Source organism: Moschus berezovskii, chromosome 7 (genome assembly GCF_049115385.1).
Source record: "Moschus berezovskii isolate FMDL1 chromosome 7, NW_MosBer_1.0, whole genome shotgun sequence".
NCBI classification, from domain to species: Eukaryota; Metazoa; Chordata; class Mammalia; order Artiodactyla; family Moschidae; genus Moschus; species Moschus berezovskii.
This window is the reverse complement of record NC_142466.1, coordinates 119366092-119389563: the sequence shown is the minus strand read 5'-3', so window position 1 is coordinate 119389563 and position 23472 is coordinate 119366092. Positions and strand designations below refer to the sequence as shown.

The 23472-nt window shown below is 53.9% G+C and overlaps 1 protein-coding gene across 3 annotated transcripts in view; it reads right to left on the bottom strand.

Moving 5' to 3' along the window:
- The window catches only part of PXDN (peroxidasin), a 71000-nt gene that overhangs the window by 34566 nt on the left and 12962 nt on the right, over positions 1–23472 (bottom strand). For 2 of the 3 annotated variants that reach the window (XM_055427812.2, XM_055427810.2), the window contains exons 2-5: positions 10729–10800; positions 9783–9854; positions 3274–3345; positions 322–393 (exon numbers count right to left, since the gene is read on the bottom strand). In XM_055427812.2, the coding sequence (XP_055283787.2) occupies positions 322–393; positions 3274–3345; positions 9783–9854; positions 10729–10800 (288 nt within the window). The remainder of the gene's footprint in view (positions 1–321; positions 394–3273; positions 3346–9782; positions 9855–10728; positions 10801–23472) is intronic. The other variant, XM_055427811.2, reaches the window with a different exon arrangement.

Sequence of the window (23472 nt, the reverse complement as noted above, 5' to 3'; positions counted from 1 at the left end):
AAAGAGACAACAAACCAAAGAGATTCTTTAAAATACTTCTTCAGCACGTAGAAAAAGGTACACACAGTCAAATCAATCAGAGTTTAAAGAGTATCTCGGTGACTGCCTTTGTGTAATACCAATGAACTTGGGAACAACGCTATCGAGCAGAGAAAGTAACTAATTTCCCCATCATATCGCTGTGCCCTCTTCTGGCCTGTCGGGGAGAAGCCCGGATTCCCTGCTGGGACGCCCCAGAGTGTGGACAGCTGAGGTGCTCTCTGTTAGAGGGGAGGGGCTGAGCCAGGAGCTCCAGAAGCACAGGAGGCAGACAGGACTTACAGCCTCTCCAGCTTCGGCAGGCGCTGAAATATCTCCGGGTCCAAAGTCTCTATCTGGTTGAAGTGCAGGTATCTAGAGAGGTTTTCAGAAAAGGGGATGAGAAACAAGCTGCACACAATTCTGTGTTTCTACAGAGCTACGGAGTTTCGCTGAACACGTTTTCTTTAAGTCATTCGAATCCACACATCAACAGATAACTCTCTAGAGCGCCTATGCTGTATGCAGATCAAATGCAGTCATCCAGCAGGAAGGTTAAAGACCGTGGAAAACGGGGCACAGACTTTAAATGGGGGACGGAGCGTGAGAGGAAGGGCCTAGCTCGCCCACCGGGCCTCTTCCCCACCCGTGGGGGCGGGACCAGGGATGCCCAGCTCCACAGACACGGACCTTTCTAGAAAACCCAAAAGAATCTTCACCTCAACACACACACAGGTATGTGAACGCCTTCGTTCCAACCGTCTAACTCACAGGTGGATTTAGAGCCTGACTCACGCTTCAAAGGGACACTGGGAACGCTGTTTCTCAGCTGCAGAAACCACCAGCACACAGGTCCACAGAAGGAACCTGCCTGAGCTCAGTGAGACACAGCACCTCCTCAAACGCCCTCGGGTTACAGAGCGCCAGCGCTCAGACGCTGTGCATTAAGATGAGTCCTTGCTTTCTATAACGGACACGTTTCCGTGAAACCAAGTTCTCCTGGCTTTCCTGAGTACTGCTCTTCTCACTGTGAAAGCCGGAGGGTTTTTCCCTCAGAAGAACGACTAAGTCACGTTCTGACAGGTGTCTCCGCAGGAGCCCCTCCTGACAAGCTGGCACGCCGGGGTCTGCTCTCCCCCCACGCTGGGAGGACACACAGTGCCCGCGCGGGAGCCAGGCTACTGGGCCGCCTCCCCCTGGTGGCCTGGTGGGGCTGGGCTGTGCCCCGCGTCCTCCCCGCCTGCGTGGGGGCCTCAGGGCAGGGTGGCCAGGGCAGGCGGGGGGAGGAGAGCTCTGTCCTGACTACCGAGGACGCGCCCCCAGCAGTCGGCGTGGATGGCCCAGCCGGGCTGACCAAGGGAGCCCGCCCACCAGCTAGGCCCATGGTGAGTCCTGGGCGAGGACAATGGGGAGAGACGGGGAAGCTGGGTCTAAAAACCCGTGAGCCGGCCCCGCAGGCAGCCAGCCCCCCGATAGAGAGGAAATGGGCCCAGGGCAGGAACGGGCCCCACCCCGCTCTGTGCCTGACACCGGCCTGCAGGTTCCGGGAGGCCGGCGCGGCTCCAACAGAGGGGCAGAGACCAGCGCGAAGGACACCAGGCAGCTGGCGACCTGTGGCCGCAGCCCCTCACGAGGTTCCCCGCTCTGCGTGTGCACCGGCCCCACGGCCTCGCCCAGCCTGGGAGCGGCGGGGGGCATCCGGACGCAGCCCGTTAGTGAGACCCCTGCACGAGCCTCGCCCAGCCCGGGAGCAGTGGGGGCATCCGGACACAGCCCATTAGTGAGATCCCTGCACGAGCCTCACCCAGCCCGGGAGCGGTGGGGGGCATCCGTACACAGCCCGTTGGTGAGGCCCCTTCAATCGATTCACTCAAATGAAGTCTAAACACTCGCACTGGCCTGCCCTCCTCCTTTAAGGCCTGAGAGGGCAGAGATGTTGGGCAGACAGGGCCTCGGCCTCCCCCCAACCAGCCCCGGGGGCAGGACTGGGCACACACGGGGTGGGGGGGTGGGGCTGAGCCTGCTCTCCCTGGGGACACGCCCCTTCTCCCGCACGGGCCTCCACGCAGGTAGGCTCAAGTCCAAGCCGCCTCTTCACCCCCAAGTCTCAGCAGCAGAGACCCCTGCCCAGAGCCTCCTGGGGTCTGCAGGACGGGCCCCAAGTCCCCAGACTAAGGTGTGACTAAGTGGCACCTTGGGCGGGGGCGTGCCACTCCCTTCCTCCCCTTTCGCGCAGACTCGGTCTGTTTTCCTCCAAAACACAACCCGGCTCACTTCCCCAACCCCAAGGCCGGAGCCTCACCTGGTTCCTGAGTGCATGTCCTGCCCAGCCCAAGCCCTTCACACCAAGAGGGACGCGGGGACAAGCTCCAGGAAGCCTCCCTCCCCCGCACCTCTCCAGACGCCCACGGGTCCCTGCGATGGCCTGACCTCTGTGCACGCAGCCCTCGGGACAACCTCCCCCCAGTCCAGTCCACGCCAAGCACAGCGGGCCGGGAAAGCAGCTTTCAGCCAAATAAATAAACAGGTATTTAAGCACGAGCCCAGCGTGTGCTTCGGAAGCTCCTGCTTTGGGTGAGGCCTCCCCAGTTCCGTCTCAAGGTCTCTGGGGAAGCTTCCGTGTCCTGCCAACCAACAAAACACCAAAGACCTCCTCCTCCACTGCGACATCGCGGGACCAAACTGCCTGGCACATGGTGACTCTAGCCCAGTGCTGGCCAGCCCAAGACTGGCCAAGTAATAAGCAGGTCAGAGAAACGCCTCTGACCAGGAACTCTGCTTAAAATGGACAGGCTGACTTCACAGCAGAGCAGGACTTCATACGAGGCCCTAGAAACGGCATCCGGTGTTCCCTAACTGGAAACACTTGGAGGAAAGTTTATTTTCCCCACAATAATGATGTCATGAGCGAGGGAAGTAGCCTCGACGTGCAGATTCACAAACAGGAAATGCTGTGCAAGGACAACCGCCTCCTCGTCCCCACTTCTCCCCAGAAGACCTCCAGCTGCTCGGACCTGTTTGTGAGGCTGTCTCCAACACAGAGGGGCAGAGGTCAGCTGGTGTTACTGGCCCTTGTCTGGGAACACAGGGCCCAGGGCGTGAGCGGGGAGAGGCATCGCGGCTTTGTGGTCTGCATGCAACACCCGTGTCCCCCAGCACAGACATGCATCGTGCAGGCAGCAGACGGGGCCCGCTCTCCGGGTGAGAGGTGAGGGGCAAGTAACATCCAAGACACCCAGAGCAGGGGGCACTTACAGTTGCTCAAGGGAGGCAAGCCCCTTGAAGGCTTGCCGGTCAATCGCCTGGATCTCATTCTTGTACAGATAGCTGAAACAAGAAACACGGGGTTAACACGCGCCAGGCTGGCACTCGGAGGGCGACGAGACTTCCGCTAGGGCCTGGAGACAGTGTCCAGGCTCACGATCATGTGAGGACACGAACAGAACGCTCACACAGTACTGGGGGCTCCTCTCTATCTGGGGAAAACCTCCTACTGGAGACGTCAGACCACCGCACCCCAGACGCACGGATTGCTGGCGGGCAGCTTATGCATGGCTGACAGAGCACATGCTTCAGAGCCTGAAGAAAATAAAATTTCCTGACAGGTAAAATGCACTGAAGGGAACGTTCTGTGACTGACACCAATACAGTTTCAAACGTGTGCACCTGTGCTCAGTCGTGCCTGACTCTTTATGACCCTGTGGACTGTAGCCCGCCAGGCTCCTCTGTCCATGGGATTCTCCAGGCAAGAATACTGGGGCGAGTGCCATGCCCTCCTCCAGGGGACTTTCCAGACCCAGGGATCAAACCTGCGTCTCCTGCATCAGCAGGCAGATTCTTTACCACTGAGCCACCTGGGAAGCCCACTTTCAAATGCCCAGAAATAATCTAGGGAATAGAAATTGTAAAGACTAAATTGGTCTGGACCCAGTCATCCACTCAAATCCCATTCTTCTAAAACAGAAGCAACCATGGCTAACTGAAGAACCACGCAATGGGCTGGTGCCTATTTCTACAAGGTCTGCAGGCTAAGAACGGTTCTTATGTCTTTAAATGACTGAAAATTTCCAAAGAAGAATGTTTGGAGACGTGTGAATATCATGTGAAATTAAAATCTCAGTGTTGGAAAATGCAGCTGTGTTGGCCCAGGGCCACACGACCTCACTTACGGTCACCTGTGGCTGACACTGTGCTCCCTGGAAACCCACCCCTGTGGTCCTCAAGGCCTCAAGTGTGCACTGCCCATCCTTCCCAGGATGAGTCTGCCAGCTCCGGAAGGGGCCCATCGAAGATGAAGACGTTCACACCGAAGTGTCCGATTCACCAACCCTGCAAACTCGTGTGTGCTGAGTCTGCCCGTCTGCCCAGGACCTCAGAACACGTCTCTACCGTGGCCACCTATAGGCAGACGTGGAGACACCTGACCCGGGTGCCCCTCCATCACTGCTGCGGGTAGACGGACGATCAAATCCCACACTTCCCTGCAGGGTAACTTGGGCAGGCCCTGCTCTGCACGCTCCCTGATGGACAGTCAAGTCCCACACTTCCCTTCAGAGTAACTCGGGCAGGCCCTGTACTGCACACCCCCTGACGGACGATCAAATCCCACACTTCCCTGCAGAGTAACTCAGGCAAGCCCTGCTCTGCACACCCACTGAGGGACGATCAAATTCCACACTTCCCTGCAGAGTAACTCGGGCAGGCCCTGCTCTGCACACCCACTGAGGGACGATCAAATCCCACACTTCCCTGCAGAGTAACTCGGGCAGGCCCTGCTCTGCACGCTCTGTGGCTCGGCTGTTGCCTGTCCCCCCGCCTGGCGAGCAGCACCGCTCTGGCTCAGGCCTTCTCCCAGGACATGCCCTCTCTGACCGACGTCTGCAGGGAGTCCAGCGGGACCAGGGCTGCAGTCCTACCAGGCTCCCTCCCCTCTTACTGGGCACCAATCTGCGGAGGCCACGTCACAAGGAGCTGCAAGCCTGAACCTAAACCAGCCAGAAGGCCCCCATTGGAGGCCTGGTGCCAACCTGACAGGACATTGCTTCTCCGGGTGGGGGATTTGAATCCCTGAGCTGCCACTGAATGCTGATTCTTAAATAAGAACACACGCTTCTCTGCCTCCATTTCTTCCTGTGTAAAATGGAGGGAATAGCAGTGCCTTGCAGCAGGGGGCCCCAAGCTCTGGGATCAGATGTCTGATGATCTGTGGTGGAGCTGATGTGATAATAATAGAAATAAACTGCATGATAAACGTGACACACTTGAATCATTCCTGAAGCCACCCCCACCCCCATCCAGGGAAAAACTGTCTTCCACAAAACCGGTCCCTAGTGCCAAAAAGGCTGGGGACTGCAGCCTTTCCGGATCAATCACTGAAATTCCACAAACACACAGAGGCTCTGGAACACAGCCCCACACATGGTTACTCCTGTCCGGGTCTCCCTGAGTTCTCCTATTGCAACTCCTCTACGAGCTAAGTCTGAAGGGAGGTTTCTGTGCCCACTTCTTAAAAACAAATCAAAAGCACAGCAAAATGTCAACACTGACATCACCTTGCATGGACTTCAAAAAGATGAGAGTAAAGAAATACTTTCAAAGAACATGAGCAACAGCTGGACCACGGCATGCTGGTAAAGACATCAGGGATAATCCATTTTCCCTAAAAATAACTGGGTATTGGTCATGAGTGAATAAGAAAGCATAAACAATTCTCTAATTCATCACAGAGTTTACCCTTTGATTATGAGTTCTTTCTCAAGGGTTCATTTCATCATGAGGATATCTTAGTGCAGGGGAAGGTTTATTCCTTACCCAGAAGTCACTGGGGTTCCAGCAGGTAAGGAACACTCACCAATTAAATAAACACCAAGGATAAAATATATACTTATATGCAGAGTACATCATGAGAAACGCTGGGCTGGATGAAGCACAAGCTGGAATCAAGATTGCCAGAAGAAGTATCAATAGCCTCAGACATGCAGATGACACCACCCTTACGGCAGAAAGTGAAGAGGAACTACAGAGCCTCTTGATGAAAGTGAAAGAGGAGAGTGAAAAAGTTGGCTTAAAGCCCAACACTCAGAAAACGAAGATCATGGCATCCGGTCCCATCACTTCATGGGAAATAGATGGGGAAACAGTGACTGACTTTATTTTCTTGGGCTCCACAATCACTGCAGATGGTGATTGCAGCCATGAAATTAAAAGACACTTACTCCTTGGAAGGAAAGCTATGACCAACCTAAATAGTATATTAAAAAGCAGAGACATTACTTTGCCAACCAAGGTCCGTCTAGTCAAGGCTATGGTTTCTTTTTTCTTTTTACAATATACTAGCTTTTATTTTACTTTCTAGTTACCTTTATCAGTGAACTTTCTTTCTTTCTTTTTTTTTTTTGTTTGTAAATATTGCTGTATATGTATATATTTTATTTTTTTTTAGTTTATTTTTATTTATTTATTTTTTTGTGATTTATTTTATTTTATTTTTTTAAATGAGGCTTTTAATTAATGTTTGACAGAGCTGATTCAAGTTGAACAGACTAAATTTCTTTAAACAAACTTACTTATACTCCAGAGTCCTTTAAAAACTTAATAGCATTTATACATTGAAGGTATTTGATTTTCTTGTAACTAGCACTTCAAATGCAACAAGCATTTGACCCAACAAGTAAAACTTTCTACAGTTCATAACTTTTATAAATAAAATAAATTAAATGTACAGTGAATAAGTTCTCTGAAATATTTAAATATTTCTGCAGGTTTAGTAACATCGTAAAATACATTTCAACTAAAATTCACAAATCTAAAAACCTGTTAGGCATTTTTAGGCGTTTTAAGTTGGAAATGAAGGCCAATGTTACATCGTAATATGCCAATTACAAATAGTACTTCAAATAGCAAATACTACAGTTTGTCCCAAACTTTAAAAACTATTCATGAACTCAACACTGAACTATTGATGGCTATGAGAATTGTTTCCTAGCCTTTTTGAAAATTCCACCCCTTTTACATTTAAGGTAATTATTGATAAGTACGATCCCGTAGCCATTTTCTTTATTGCTTTGGGATCAAGTTTATACACTCTTTCTGTGTTTCCTGTCTATAGAAGATCCTTTAGCATTTGTTGGAGAGCTGGTTTGGTGATGCTGAATTCCCTCAGCTTTTGCTTGTCTGTAAAGCTTTTGATTTCTCCTTCATATTTGAATGAGATCCTTGCTGGGTATAGTAATCTGGGCTGTAGGGTATTTTCTTTCATCACTTTAAGTATGTCTTGCCACTCCCTTCTGGCCTGAAGAGTTTCTGTTGAAAGATCAGCTGTTATCCTTATGGGAATTCCCTTATGTGTTATTTGCTGCTTTTCCCTTGCTGCTTTTAATATTTGTTCTTTGTGTTCGATCTTTGTTAATTTGATTAATATGTGTCTTGGAGTATCCAGTGGTCATATATGGATGTGAGAGTTGGACTGTGAAGAAAGCTGAGCGCCGAAGAATTGATGCTTTTGAACTGTGGTGTTGGAGAAGACTCTTGAGAGTCCCTTGGACTGCAAGAAGATCCAACCAATCCATCCTAAAGGAAATCAGTCCTGAATATTCATTGTAAGGACTGATGTTGAAGCTGAAACTCCAATACTCTGGCCACCTGATGCAAAGAGCTGACTCATTTGAAGAGACCCTGATGCTGGGAGAGATTGAAGGTGGGAGGAGAAGGGGACGACAGAGGATGAGATGGTTGGATGGCATCACCGCCTCTATGGACATGAGTTTGAGTGAGCTCCGGGAGTTGGTGACGGACAGGGAGGCCTGGCGTGCTGCGGTTCATGGGGTGGCAAAGAGTCGCACAGGACTGAGAACTGAACTGAACTGAGGATGAAACAATCACTTCCGGAAGCTTCTCAAACATTCGCACTGCATGTTGCCCCGTCTCCGAGGTCAGTGCCTGTCAAGATGGGCCCTAGTGATGAGGTCCAGGGAGCTGGGGGAGGAGCCGGACGGCAGGGTCACGGGTCCCCTTCCCACCACAGCTGCAGCCCTTCCCTGGGCCACCTCCTCCCGTTACCACCACTGCGCAGCCCACCCTTGGTGACCCTGGGACCAACCGCTGTGGGTGTCTCAGATGCCTTCAGGTTGGAGGTGGGGATATATATTATATAATAATATAAAAATATTATTGTTAAAAATTAACTTAAGTGAAAAATGCAGTATCCCGAACTACTTAACTGGAAATGTAATCACAGAGTCAATAATAAGTTGCTCTTGGGTAATTCAAGCCCCCCAAAAGTTTAAAAATTAAAAAACAAAAAAGAGTAAACTTGCACACACACTGCAAATACTGGCGATCAGTGAGCACATTCTGCTTCTGCTTTCTTCTGCAGCTTGTGCTGTGCTGTGCTGAGTCGCTCGGTCCTGTCTGACCTTTCGCGACCCCATGGACTGTAGCCCACCAGGCTCCTCTGTTCATGGGGATTCTCCAGGAAGAACACTGGAGTGGGTAGCCATGCCCTACTCCAGGGATCAAACCCGAGTCTCCCGAATTGCAGGAGGATTCTTTAACATCTGAGTCACCAGGGAAGCCCAAGAACACTGGAGTGGGTAGACTAACCCCTCTCCAGGGGATCTTCCAGACCCAGGAATCAAACCAGCGTCTCCTGCATTTTAGGCGGAGTCTCTACCAGCTGAGATACCAGGGAAGCCCTGTCAGGATATTACACTGCTTTAAAATCAAAAACCAAAACGTAAGTAAACAAATGAAAACTCAAGAATAAATAGGAGACCTCTCCCTCATTTTAAAAATAAGCAACAAGGCTTAGTGTGAAGCCTGCTAATGAAAAATTAACATACTGACACTAAAATGACAGAGAAAACTGTGTAAACGCAACACTTTAGGGAGCTCCGTGAAGGGAAATGCTCAATAAAGAATTAATGTTAGCTCTTGATCACCAGCACCCTCTCATCTAAACTCAACAGGACCGGAGACAGCCAGGTTCACACGAATTACATCACTGACATAAATCCCTCGTTAAAATGGCTCTAGCTGAACAGTTATCTAAAGTCCTAAAATGGAGAGTAATTTCCTCAAAGCACATGACACTCGCTTCTGATCTTAGAACCAGCAGTGTGCCCAGGGTTTTGTTAAGGTTTCCAACTTCAGAAAAAGTGCCCGTGAAAGTACTGAACCAAGTGGGCCGTTTTCTAACTGCAAAACTGACTTCTACGAGCAAATGCTCTCAGTGCTAATAAACTCATTACTTCAAATCAATTCTTATAAGGGAAATAAACTTTAGATTAAAATAAGAGATGAAATCACTCGGCGAAGATGGGAAAGTTATTCACAAGTTAGTGACATTCCAAAGGGATTCGTCATTTCCAGGTTCCATCAGCCCACAGCTGAAGACATCCCAAAACTGCCCTGAAAGCGCAGACCCACAAAACACGCGTCAGCTGCTCATAGCAGCAGCTGCACGGCTCAACAGGGGTTACCATTACCAGACAGTGATTTTCAGAACTGCAGTTTTTAATTTTATCCAACCTACTTACTTAAGGCTTAGCAGATAAACCCTAGAAATCACACCGAGCAGCACCTGATCCTGGTAACAACTCACTTAAAAAATTTCAGTCAAAATTTCACTCACCTTCTAAAAACAAAACCTCTTTTTCAGTTGAATGTATTTGCAATAATTTACAACAATATGGAAGTTAGCTCAATGATTAAACAGTCCAAATACAGACAGCAGACTCTGGTGTAGAAAACTAGTCACGACTTACAGGTATTTCAGATTCTCCAAGTCTTCAAACGACCCACCAGGTATGCTCTTGATGTGATTATTGTTGAGAAGCCTGTGGAAAAACGTTTCAGTAAGAATTTTACAAACGACGACACCTCCGAATTGTGTCACGGAGGTTGTTTCCACGGCCCTGGAGAAGGTCACGCAAGGATCAGCCGCAGGCCTTAAAACTGACACTTGCTAAACGCAACTCGACACAACCAAGGGCAGCATGGGTGCTGGACAGGACGGTGTCCACACCCATGCACACGAGCGGCCCGCGTGCTGTGACTCCCTCGCTTCTGCACAAAGCGGCTTGCCCTCTCCCGCGTCTCTCCTGTCCTCCACCCCGGCCAGCTGGGAGGCCCCGCTGGAGGTGCGGGGTGTCCTCAGGGGGTCTCTCTCCAGGGAGCCTTGTCACAGCGAGGGGTGGAGCCACACATGCCCCCACCAGGCTCACAGCCCCCAGGCCTGGCACAGCGCCCTGCACAGACCAGTCACCTTCTGGGGGAGAGCCAGAACCCCCTCCCACGTCGCTCAGCACAGCCCGTGGCAGCCTGGAGTCGGGCCCCTTCCCTCTGTCCCCCCGGGGGTCTAAACACTGGGACACAGATGGATGGCACCCCACCCCGCCAGGATCCACGGGGGCTCGGTGGGGGATCGGGGGGGAGGGGGAGGGCTGTCCCTGTGAGCCTGCCAGGGAGGTGTGGCCAGCACAGGCCTGCACCAGACCCAGAGGATGGACAGGCTCACAGCTGTCAGTCGAGACACAGGGACCACGGCCATCCACAGGCACCTCCATGTGCAAACCCCTCTGGCAGGCTCGGCCTCTCCCGCCCAGCCACGCCCACCCTCACGGTCGATGGGGGACCCCAAGCCCACAGGAGAAAGTGGTGATGGTCTGTGCATCTTGTCCTACCAGTTCCCAGGACAATGTTTGGACTTACAATGTGTTCAGGTTTCTCAGCCCCCTGAAGGCTCCCGGCTGGATCTCTCTGATTCTGTTAAAGCGAAGATCCCTGTGAAGAAGCGAGAAATGGATTATTCACAGAGAAAGCTGCCAGAGTCCCTAGTTCTGTGTCACCTTTAAACACTCAGTTTCCAAACAGCAGTAGGCGTTTAAGAAATTAAATCTCCCAATTCAATCCTTGGCTGAATCAGCTCTGGGAAAAGACTGATAAAGACACAGATATTTGTCTGAATAACAGGTGAACCTGTTCACATTACAGTTTGTTTAAAAGATAACTACGGGGAGATGTTGGCGTTCAGTCGTGTCCGACTCTTTGCAAGCCCCACGGACTGCAGCACATCAGGCTTCCCTTCCTTCACCATCTCTTGGAGTTCACTCAAATTCATGTCCATTGAGTCAGTGATGCTGTTCTCTTCTCCTGCCCTCAATTCTTCCCAGCATCAGGGTCTTTTCCAGTGAGTCAACTCGTCACATGAGGTGGCCAAAGCATTGGAGTTTCAGCTTTAGCATCAGTCCTTTCAACGAACACCCAGGACTGATCTCCTTTAGAATGGACTGGTTGGATCTCCTTGCAGTCCAAGGGACTCTCAAGAGTTTTCTCCAGCACCACAGTTCAAAAGCATCAATTCTTCGGCGCTCAGCTTTCTTCACAGTCCAACTCTCACATCCATACATGACCACGGGAAAAACCATAGCTTTGACTAGACGGAACTTTGTCGGCAAACTGATGTCTTTGCTTTCTAATATGCTGTCGAGGTTTGTCATAGCTTTCCTTTCAAGGAGCAAGCATCTTAATTTCACACAATCTTGATTCAGTTTGTGAGTTTGTGAGCCTGGTGTTTCACAAGATGTACTCTGTATACAAGTTAAATAAAATAAATAGGCTGACAATACACAGCCTTGCTGTACTCCTCTCCCAATTCTGAACCAGGCTGTTGCTTCATGGAAGGTTCTAACTGCTGCTTCTTGACCTGCAACAGGTTTCTCAGGAGTCAGGTAAACTGGTTTGGTATTCCCATCTCTTTAAGAATCTTCCACAGTTTGTTGCAATCTACACAGTCAAAGGCTTTCATGCAGTCAATGAAGCAGATGTTTTCTTGGAATTACCTTACTTTCTCTATGATCCAGCGAACGTTGGCAATTTGATCTCTGATTCTTCTGCCTTTTCTTAACCCAGCCATACATCTGGAAGTTCTCACTTCATGCACTGCTGAAGCCTGGCTTGAAGGATTTATTTTTAATTTAAGGATAATTGCTTTACAATATTGTGTTGGGTTTTGCCATACATGACATGAATCAGCCATAGGTAGCTTGAAGGATGTTGAGCATAACCTTGCTAGCATGTGAAATGAGTGCAACTGTATGGCAATTTGAACATTCTTTGGCATTGCCTTTCCTTGGGACTGGAATGAAAACTGACGTTTTCCAGTCCTTTTCCAGTCCCGTGGCCACTGCTGAGTTTTCCAAATTTGCTGACATACTGACTGCAGCACTTGAACAGCATCATCATGTAGGATCTTAAACAGCTCAGCTGGAGAGGTAAGAGTCCCTTCAGACCCATCCACACACCCCCACCAGCCCATGGGAATGCTCAGGTCTCAGTGTTAAGACAACCAGCAGGACAGATTTGCAGGGACTGGAGAAGGGAGTCGCCCACAGGCAGGCATGGAGACTCGCGGTTCCTCCTGTAACTTCCAAGCTGGAACTCACTGCTCCAGGAAGGGGTCTGGCCCCAACACTCAGAGTCACAGAGCCCACTCAGCAAGCGAACTGGGAAACGAGTCTATTTCATGTGTACCTCTCAGCACGTGAAATAAACGCACGAGCAGAACAGAGGCTAGACCAAGGGCCTGAGAGACCAGGGCCCCTGGTGGGAGCCGGCGGGAGGCAGCAGACGCGAACGCAGAGCGGCTGGGGTCAGGCCTGGGGCCGCATGAGGGACAGCAGATCCACTAAGCTGCCTGTTCCCACCCTTCTCCGCCTGAATTAAAAATCTATCAATTGAACAAGCAAGAGAGTCCCTGGAAACGAGACACAAAGACCCCTTTCTTTAGCAGAGAGTCTTAGAAACATGAAAACTCCTTACTCACTGGTTTCACCTCTTCCATCACAGTCCAACAGGGATTTTTACGGCTTGGACCGTGTCCCCCCAGATTCACATGTTGATGCCAGACTCCCAGGGCCTGAGACGTGACCTTATTTGGAGAAGGTGTCCTTACAAGGGTGACCGAGTTAAGTGAGGTCACTGAGGTGGCCCTGCTCCAAGGCAGCTGGTGTCCTTGCAGACCGGCCTGGGGGAAGGTCAAGGACTGCTGTGGGCCTCTGGCACCGGGGGGCCTGGCTCAGGTCCCCGCCTCGGCTGCAGAAGGGGCAGCCTTGACCTTGGGTGCACGCCTCTGGGACAGTGAGAGGAGGCTCCAGTCTAAGCCCTGCTCCTCCCCGTCACGGGGGCTCATTAGGACAGCCACGGGGATTCACGGGGGCTCTGGGGCAACTCTCCTGGGATACTGGCTGAGCTCATCCAGTGCTCATAATTTTTGCAGGAATCTCATCATTTCTATAGCTGTAACTGATGACAGAACACGTTCTAGTTCACGGCGAGATAAGAGACTCTTGGGGAAGTGTGTGAATCCCTGAAACCGCCTGTGTCCACGCTGGGCAGCGAGTGAAGCACACTGCCTGTGGGTGTCCGATTCCTCACTTTGGGTCAAGTTCTCAGGGCCCGGGCAACGACGGCCAGCACGGACCCACCCAAGCTCAGGCTCCGTGACGACCCTGTCGCCACCAACATGCTCCCCAGGAGCCCCCTCCCCCTGCACGGACAGCCTTGCACTTTCAGGTCAGTTCAGGCGCTCAGTCGTGTCCGACTCTCCGCGACCCCATGAATCACAGCACGCCAGGCCTCCCTGACCATCACCAATTCCCGGAGTTCACTCAAACTCATGTCCATTGAGTCAGTGACGCCATCCAGCCATCTCATTCTCTGTCATCCCCTTCTCCTCCCGCCCCCAATCCCTCCCAGCATCAGAGTCTTTTCCACTGAGTCAGCTCGACGCATGAGGTGGCCACAGTATTGCAGTTTCAGCCTCAGCATCAGTCCTCGTGCTTTAATGGACGGGAGTTCACACTCACGTTCAGACCAGCACGGTGGACCCTGGGGGAGGAGCTGGGGGCAGACCGGAGCAGCCCCCGGGACCCGACCCTTCCCGGAGGGTCCTGTGTTTCTCTCGACGCCAGCGGGCTGAAGGGGCACCACCGTCACCTGGCTCTGTCCGCCAGAAGCTCAGCGCGGCCGTGGCGGCCCCGCCCAAGGCCCCGATCCCAGGGCAGCCTCAGGACCCAGCACCCTCCAGACAGGTCACAGCGCCGATTCTACCTCCTCCACCGTGGACACTCGGCCAGACCCGACTCCTCCGAGCTGAGCCCCGAGGGCACGGTTGAGTCTGCAAACCGGACCCGGGATGCGACTTGACCGTGACTGCCCAGCCCACCAGGGCCACGCTGCCCACAGCCCTCCTGAGGCCCAGGCCACGTGCAGCCCCCCGACCAGGCCTGCAGCCGCAGCCCCGTAAGTGAACCGTGCAGGGCGGCCACTCCCGATGCAGTGCATAACCAGCTTTATTGTTTCTAATTGACCAATTTAAATGTTCAGTTTTGGCCACGACGGGGGCGGGCCTTCTCCAGCTGCGGGGAGCGGGGGCTCTCCCTGGTTTGGAGCTCTTTTTCCTCAAGGGACAAACCTCAGAGCTCTGGACACGCCCCCACGTCCTTTCAGGGAGTGACCGCGACCTGTGCCCAGCACCCCTCCTTCCTCCCCCACTCCGAGCTGTCCTCAGCACCGCACTGACCCTTCGGGCCCCACTGGCCCATCGGTCCCCATGGACCCATCCGTCCCCACTGGCCCATCAGACCCCACTGGCCCATCGCTTCCCACTGACCCATCCCTTCAAGACTGGCCCATCGCTTCCCAACGGGCTCACAGACTCAGGTCATCAATGATGTCTTCACAGGGCTGACTCCTAGAGGAGGAGCTGCTAGACTGAAGGATAAACACGCGTCCTGACGGCTGATATCCGTGCACTTGCTAACCGCCCATCAATCCACAAACACTCATGGGCCACACACCCCGTGTGCCAAGGGAGCCTGGCCTCAGAATTTGCCCAACATCTTGGGAGGTTTCTGCCCAACGTCTTGGGAGGCAGCCCTTGGGATCCCGGTCTCAGAATCTGCCCAATGACTCGGGAGGCAGCCCTCAGGAGGTGCCCTCTCAGGAGATGGCCCTTGGGGTCCAGACCTGGGCTCTGCCCCCAGCAGGATGCGGAGCAGCCAGGGCCCCAGGAGCTGGAGGTTGACATGCGAGAGCCTGGGGACCAGGAGGCTGAGGGTAGCCGCACGATCCGGGTGGTGGGGGGCAAGGACCCCCAGAGCCGGGGGAGGGCAGCACATGGCAGAAGGTCAGGGTGGCCCATGGACCGTAGCGACAAGCGTACCCTCCGAGCACAGGTCCCCAGCCCCTGCACAGGTGCACCCCCGGCCCTGGACGCAACAGCAGGATTCGGTGCATGGTCTGGGGAAGCAGTTCCAGAACGCCACTCTGTGTACCCAAGCACGTCCTCCTGGCCTTAGAAGTCTCCCTGGACCAGATTTGTGTCAAGGACTCGCTAATCCCCCCAGAAGTGTGTCACCGACAGGTGCAACAGGTACCCAAATCACTCCAACTTAAAAACACAAAGGGGATTCCCTGGTGGTCCAGTGGTTAGGACTCCGGCTTTTACTGTTGAGAAAACAGGTTTTGCCGGGAGCCAGCGAGGGAAATCCTACCCGTGGCAAAGGTCAATTGGGGAAGAGGCCTGACGGGCAAAGGCTAATCAGGACTCGAGGAACCCCCTGGACTTACCTGAGCATCTACCCCAAAGAAAACCGGAGTCTGACTGCCTTACTATCTTACGCCTCTTACCAAGTCCTCTAATACTTACGGGGGCTTCCCCCCAACCACCTTTCTCTGAAAACATTAATTCAGAGCTGTAGTTAAAAAGTTCTTCTCGGCTTAATAGGAGTGTTCCAATCCAAGCCCCTCTGATAGCTTTCTAACTTGCATGACAAGTTTGTCCGGGCTCTTACAATTATGAATGTGACTGTTTACAGCCTCCCAGCCATGCAAGGACAGAAAGCCTAATATTCTAAAATACAGGAATCTGTTGAAGAAGTTAAAATTGTTAGAATAGTACTAAAAAAGATTTCATTGTTGAATCAATGCTTGCTGCAAAGTTTCCTCTATCTATTGTATCCTTGGAAATATATTAATCACATATAGAGAATATAAGTAGTAGCCTTTGATTTAACCACATCAGATCTTAAGTTAATAAATTCCTTTCTTGTAGCTCACTACACCTGTGCCTTATAGGAATGTAACTTTGTCATGTGTCTAGCACCTGACTTTAGGAAAATCATCTTAAAAGAATATAAGACTTTTTCTAGCTAACTAATCTTTGTTAGGAGAGAGGGCCATAAACTGTTAGCAGGCCACCTGGCCAGAAGATGATGTAAACCACCCAAAACTTTTGTATATCACAAGACATACAAAAAAATGAGCCCTGATCCTGATAAGGGTCAAGACTGCTGACCCTGCGTGATTTTGGCGTGACTCTATACCTCTCTTTCTCTATTTTTTATGTGCACAGCTTAGGGTACAAAAGCAGCACTGGAAAATAAAGTTTTGGGCCTTGCTCACTAAAGCTTGGTCTCCCCATGTCGTTCTTTCTCTTTTTCCGTCCTTTTCTCTATTCTCCTTTTTCTGGTTGAGATCCTTGGAGCGCTGGGCCCTCTGCGTTTACTTATCTGCCTGAGCTTCTAAGACCCACTCGAGGGGGTGCCCTGGTGGGGTACTTCCAGTGATTCGAGAGGGCGCCTGCGGCCTACGTAAACCCCGTGCTGGGGTTTTATTGGTTTCCTGCGTAAACCAAGGAATCATCAGCCCCTGTCTCTCTCTCTGATGCCGACGCCGTTCATCCCGAGGATACCCTGGGCCACATCAAGGCTGGTCCCCGATAAGGTTTCATCCCTAGTCTGGGAGCTAAGCTCCCACAAGCCTTGTAGCACAGCTAAAAAAAAAAAAAAAATTCAACCAAGTAAAATAAACAAACCAAGAAAAACAACAATGCAGGTCAGCAAAGCAAAAAGCAGTGTCTGCCAGTGAAGCGCACGCAGGTCTGGGGCAGAGCCGGAGCAGAGGCTGCAGGCAGGGCAGGGGTGGAAGGGACGCTTGTGCCCGTCACGGGGGACGGTCCTGCTGGGAGGGCTGGACACGCCATCTCTGCGGGGACAGAGCCCGCGCGCACACAGGGCGGATCAGTGTCCCCTGCACCATGAGACGGGCGGTCCCTCCCAAGCGCCCAGGGCACCCCTCTCAGCCCCATACCTGTTAAAAACTGCTTCACTTTCAGAGATGGAGCTGTCCCAGGCCAGGGAGTCCTGGCTACCCAGGCTCCAACCCTTGTCCCTCTCCCTGTGGCACAGGTGACCCACGGCCAACCGTGAAGTGGACAGGCTCAGAGTCACAGAGGTCAGGGGTGTCCAGCCAGTGGGGCAAAAGGCCAGGCTGCCGGGTCTGCTTTTTCCTCCCCACACTGTGCAGACTTCTGCAAAACACAGAGAGCCTTGTCTAACGTGGCAGCAGTGTCTGTCTGCGGGGAGTGCGCTGGTGTTTCTGGGGGACAGACAGGCCTTGCGGGGTTAGCTGTGCAGACAGCGGGGCAAGTCCAGGGCACTGGAGGACATGTAGACCCTTCTCCAATGGAACCCACAGGGCCAGGGGGTGTGGTCCCAGTGGAATCGTGCCCCCTCCCCAGGGCTGGTGGTTCCCACCAGGAGGGCAGGTGTCAGGGTCTCCACTGGCTGTCGCCCAGAGGACGGCCCCCTGGAGCCCTCCCAGGGGTGGGCAATGTGCAGGCCCCCGGGGGTGACCAGGGTGGGTCCCTCCATCCCCAGGAAGAGCTCTGAGTTTCCTGCCGCGTCCGCGCTCCATCTGAAATCTCAGCTCCCAAAAAAAGGCCGTGTGGGCGGGGGTGGAACACGGCATGCGGGACGCGGCATGCTGAGCCCCATTTCTGTCGTCTCCCCGTCCAGAATTTAAAGCTCAGGAGACAAGGGGCCCTCTCTCAGCTCACGGGCACGGAACTTTCTCTGGGAGCAGTGGGATGGGGGGCTCCCTCAGCTCTGCTGATGGGTGCATGGCCTCCTGGAAGGACCCGGGATGGACCCCGAGCCGCCACCATCTCCTGGCCGACAAGTCCTCCTGCGAGGCCCCCCCACCCGAGGACTCCAGGCTAACATGGGCCTCGGAGCTCCGACGAGATGACAGCCCCTTCGACAAGGAGAGGAATGCCCTGCTTGGGGCAGGGTCCCATCCCAGCTGGGCCTGCCTCCCCAGCTCAGCATCCTGAAGAAGGGACCCAAATCAGGTCAACTCCTGAGAAAACCGATCAATTTGGCCAAGTTTGGTTCACTGGGTAATATCTATGAATAAAAAGCAAGAAAAAAACCACGGTTTTCTTCTGACAGAGAATTATTAAAAACACTGAAGAAATGATTCAAAGCACAGGACAGAAAACTACTTCAAAAGAAAACTGACTTTGGGAAAGAAAGCGAGGTACTGATTCATTCACAGGAAGGACACAGGTAAACGCACTTCTTCCGGTTTGGCCTTAGCGTTCCAGCAGCTAAAAAAAGCAGCCAGGAGGAGCTGACAGCGCTTCAGCAAACGTTGGGAGAGGAGAGCTCACAGCGTGGGGAGGACCCCAGTCTCCACCTGCCAGCCTGCGAGGATCACGGGGCAGCAATAGCGTCCGTCACCCTGAACATATCTCTGATCCTGACGACCTAGGATGGTTCAGAGATGGGGGCTCTGGGAACAGCTCTCGGCAACTAAAGGGAGTCCAGGAGAGTGGACACTCCAGCTGTGCAACCTCCGCAGCCGCCCCAGAGCCAGCAGGGAGTTCGCTGCTCAGATTGGGCCCAGCTCCATCATCAGACTTGCCTCTGCACTCAGGTGGCTCCGTCATTTGTTATGCATCTCCGTGGTGTCACCGTCACTGGGCCCCAGTGAGCACGCGCAGGGACCGACCCGCGCCCCCCACCCCAGACGAAGCTCCTCCCACCCCGGGATGGGGAGGCTCCGGATGAAGGCGCAGCTGCCGAGCTCGGGAACCCACCTCCTCCTGGCAGATCAGGGCGCCCTGCTGCCCCTTGCAGAGCCCGCGCGGGGCACTTCCACGGCCAGGCCCCACAGGACGGGTGTGCCTGACTGTCCCCCTGGAGGCCAGGCAGAAGCTTGGGTGTAGGCCCACGTGGTCTCCATGGCGACCCCTCCACTCCGCCCGTCACAGCCACAGACCGGGCAGAGCAAAGGGCCTGGTCTGATCGCGCACACCTGCGTTCACACACCAGGGTATGCAACTACGACATCGGGAACCATTACTCTAGTTTCAACCATTTAAAAAAATGCAAGAGGCCTTCTGGTGGCTCAGTGGTGAAGAGTCCGCCTGCCAACGCAGGAGACACGAGTTCTGTCCCTGGCTGGGATAAGCCCGCGCGCCACGACGCCTGCGCTCCAGATTCTGGGAGACGCAAACGCCGAAGCGGACGCCCTGGACGCCGCACTCCACAAGGACAGACGCCATCGCAGCGAGAAGCCCGCACGCCGCAACTAAAGACCCAGCACAGCCAAAAACAAATCGATTTACTTCTTAAAAACGTGCAATGCAAGGCTCACAGGACAGTAAAAGGGCCGGCCAGCCACGGGCGCGCGATCTGGAGGGGGTGTGGTGGCGGCCCAGGAGATGAACCGTCTGGGGCCTCACTGTCGGGACCTGTTCTCAGGCTTCATGCAAACGCGAATCCTACTCGCCTCACAAAGGAACAGAACGCGTCTGCTGCTTCACGCCGTCAGTCCTCTGGGAAAAACGCCCAAGCTTCTCCCACGGCTGTTTAAAAATGAAATCAGTATTTCTCCTGTTTTCCAGACCCGCTGGCCAAGACTTTTCCAAGGCCGAGTCTTCGCATCCCAGGAAGCCCCCCGAGCAGGGTGAAGCCGAGGACAGCGTGTGATCAGCGGAAGCGAGGACAGCGTGTGATCACGGGAAGAGTCCACCCGCCCATCTCTCGGGCACATGGCCGCCGGAGCAGCGGCCTGGACGACCGTGAAATCCGGGCTGCCCAGCTCAGTGAGTCAGAGCAAACACGGCGGCCCGACGTCCTCCTGATTAGCAACAGCCCAGCGAGCAGCCGCACGGCCGGTTCCCAGCAGAGCCACGCCAGCTCCGCCCAGGCGTGGGAAGCGGGCTCTGCTCTGCCGGGGCTGACGGTCCTCCCGCGGGAGGAGCTCGCCGCGGCGCCCTGCAGGGTCTCCGGCTTCCTGCTCTGGCCTGTGGAAGCCCGAGTCTGCGGGGCTGAAGACGCGGGGCTGGGTGCCGGTCTCGGGGCCCTCCTGGGCTGCTGGCGGGGCTGTATGGTTTCAGTGCCCGAGGAGCCCCATCCAGGGCTCATCCAGGCCTCGCTTGGGAAGCAGGAGGAGTCTGTGAGCGGGTGTGCACACATGTGTCCAGCACGCGCCTCCGACAGCCTCGAGGCCCTGATAGCCAGGCTGAGGGGGTGCCCCGGTGTCCCAGTCTGACAGCAGGCAGGGTCACTGACCAGGGGAAGCTCAGGCGTCCAGGTCCAAATCTCCACCCTGCTCTCTGCTGGACCAGGCGTCGACCTCTCCCATCCGCGGTTTGCTCATCACTGAGTAAGGGGACCGGGGCCACACCGCTCCTGTGAGAGTGCGACCTGCAAAGCCGGAGGCTGGCCGCTGACGTGACGGGGCAAGGGGGTGGGCAGGGGAGGGGGCACAGGTCACAGAGGGGCCCCCGCAGACAGGGACAGGCCACGCCTGCCGCACGTGCGGGAGCCTGCATCTCACACTCAGAGGAGAGGAGCAGAAAAGGGAGTTCACCGGCCTGAAAACACACAGCCAACCGGGCAGGCCAGGAGGGCCTCGGGCCTCATCCTCCACGCTGACCATGTGTCCCTCAGACCCTCCTTCCTGGCCCAGCCTGCCAGCCGCCAGCAACGCAACCTGAAGCCGTCAGTGAGCATGTGAGCGTGTGTGTGGAGAGAGGCTGAGGCTGATCACCTCCACGGGCAGACTTGCTGTGCAGTGAGGCCGCCAGGCCCACCATCTGCAGGCAGGTCGGTGGGCTGGACGCGCGGGGAAGGGCCACTGTCTGCCCCCAGGCCCCGCTTGCGTCTCTTCCCCGAAGCCCCCTCAGCTCTCGGGAGGAGGTCCCCCTGCACCGTGGAGGGCACTCCAGGTCTCTCAAAGGTCCTGACATACATATCCATCTCCTCCAAAAGCATTTTCACAGAAACCTCTAGGATAACACTGGACCCGGCATCTGAGAACTGTGTCCCAGGCAGGATGACACAGAACACTAACCAGCACAGGCACCCAGGCGTGAGACGCAGCCCACTGGCTGCAACAAGCGTGATCACTGGTTGTTCCTGCAGAGACAGCCAGACGCGCCTGAGTTCAGCAAAGTAAACAGATCCATCGTGTTATCCCGCCGGGCACTCACCCGACACTTGGCTGACCGGCAAGCGGACAGTCACGGGCCCCAGCATGGACCAGGCCTGGGAAGGGGATCTCTGGTTCCACCACACAGGCTGACCTTCGCCTGCTGTTGCATTTAACACCACGGAGGAAACGGACCAAACAGGGAATCAACAAATCCTGGCACCAAGCAGTGACCCTCCACCCAGAGCCTTCGGGAACATCTCACCAAGGCGGTTTCCTGCACACACAGAACTTAAGTGTTCAGGAAAACAGGACACAGTAGCCCAGACAATTACTGAGAGAACACACTTTAGGGAGCAAACAGGTCATCTCATCAGTCAGAAAACAGCACAGGACGACAGAAGAGTGGGCTGAATAAACGCAAGAGGCCCTGGAAGGGCTGGGTCTGCAGTGAGTCGTCGGGAAGGGCTCTGAGGGAAGGGCACACAGAGGAGCCCCGTAACGGGCACAGAGGTCGGTCCAGGCGGCGCGGCCCCTCCAGAGCCTGTCTCCAGTCTCAGCCCAGGGGACCCTCCAGCCTCACTCGGGATCACGACGCCAGCCTGACCCGCCATGCTTGCTTCTCCTTGGCAGGAATGCTGGCCTAGTCCCCCCAGTGTACTGCTGTTCAGACTTCTCACGGTCTCGCAGTCCTTCTGAGTGAGAAATCGAGAAGCTTTAATGCAGCGCCAACTGTATACAAAGAACTGGGTTATCTCAGCACCAGAATCCTGAAGAGAACTGAGAAAATAATCACTCTGATCATTTCCTGTTGGGTTTCTTTCTCCCCAGACCTCATTGAGCAAGGTCACCAGACGCAGAGCTCTGAGAAACTGCAGAAAACGAGAAGGGAGCTTCTCGAGGGCTCAGGAAAATAACGAGGAAGCTGGACTTTAAAGCCAGTGCACCCGAGCTTAGGGGGAAAGAGACATGGGTCTAAGATCTCTTCCCTGGCTGTCTCCTTTCTATAACCTTCCGTTGGGCTTCCAATCCCACCCCTGAGCCAGGGGGAGTGGGGGTGGGGAGGGGAAGGACCGGGGACAGATCTGCTTTGAGATAGAGAAGCAACGAAGACAACATGGAGCTGCCTCACGGCAGTGGGGTCTGCTCAGCTCAGCACGCGTGCCTGACACTCATCAAGGACACCAAAATGTTGGGGGGCGGTGGAGGGACAAACAGGCAGATGGATGGATGGATGTAAGAGCAAATGAACAGACAGACGATGGAAGAGCGGATGAATGGATGGAGGGAGGGGCAGATGAGTGCATGGCTGGTGAAGGAAGGACAGATGCATGAATGGATGGGTGGATGGGAGGGCAGATGGAAGAACGTGATGATGGACAGATGAAGGGCCGATGCATGAATGGATGGACAGACAGGGTGACACAGGCACTGACCCGAGAAAATGACACAACCAAGTAACATGCACGAGAGAACAAACATTCAGGATTAACAATTGGCCAGTTGGCGCCACGCCAACACAAACATCCCACATACTGGAATAAGTGACAATGGTGACTAACCGCATCCACTTTAACTGCTGTTTTTAAAGGTCAGAGAGCTGCTCAGCTGGTTTAGAAATACCGTCCACTGCAGGAAGTGACGAGTCTAACCCAGGCTCTTCCCCTAAAGGAAGCTGCAACCAGGAAGAGAAGCATAAATTCACAAGTGCTGCAAATAAGGCAGCCCGCGTTCCCAGGGGAAGGCTCACTCGTCTGCATCAGTCCTGTCTCTTTCTGCATAAGGTATCTCCCGCCCAAGGGCTGTGCCTGGTCTCCCCTTTTCCCGCGGAAAGGGAAAATAGCAATCCAAACAGTACAGAGGCAAAATATTCCCATCTCTACCAACCCCAGGCTTTCATTTGTTTAAAGTAACTCTGAATTTTCATTCACATCCTTAATTCTCAACAAATATATCAGAGCTGTGCAGAAAAGGCATTTTAGGAAAGTAAGGAAGCACAGGAACTCACAATCACAGAGGGCTTCCTGGCCCCAGGACCAGGAGAGGCACCCTTGGCCTGCTGCCTCACAAGGGGGCTGTAGGTGCCTCTTAAACATTTGGGTTTGGCCCCTCAAAGAAAGCTGCCTGTGTAAAACGCACAGAAAACTAGCCTAGCAGTATCTCCTGTCT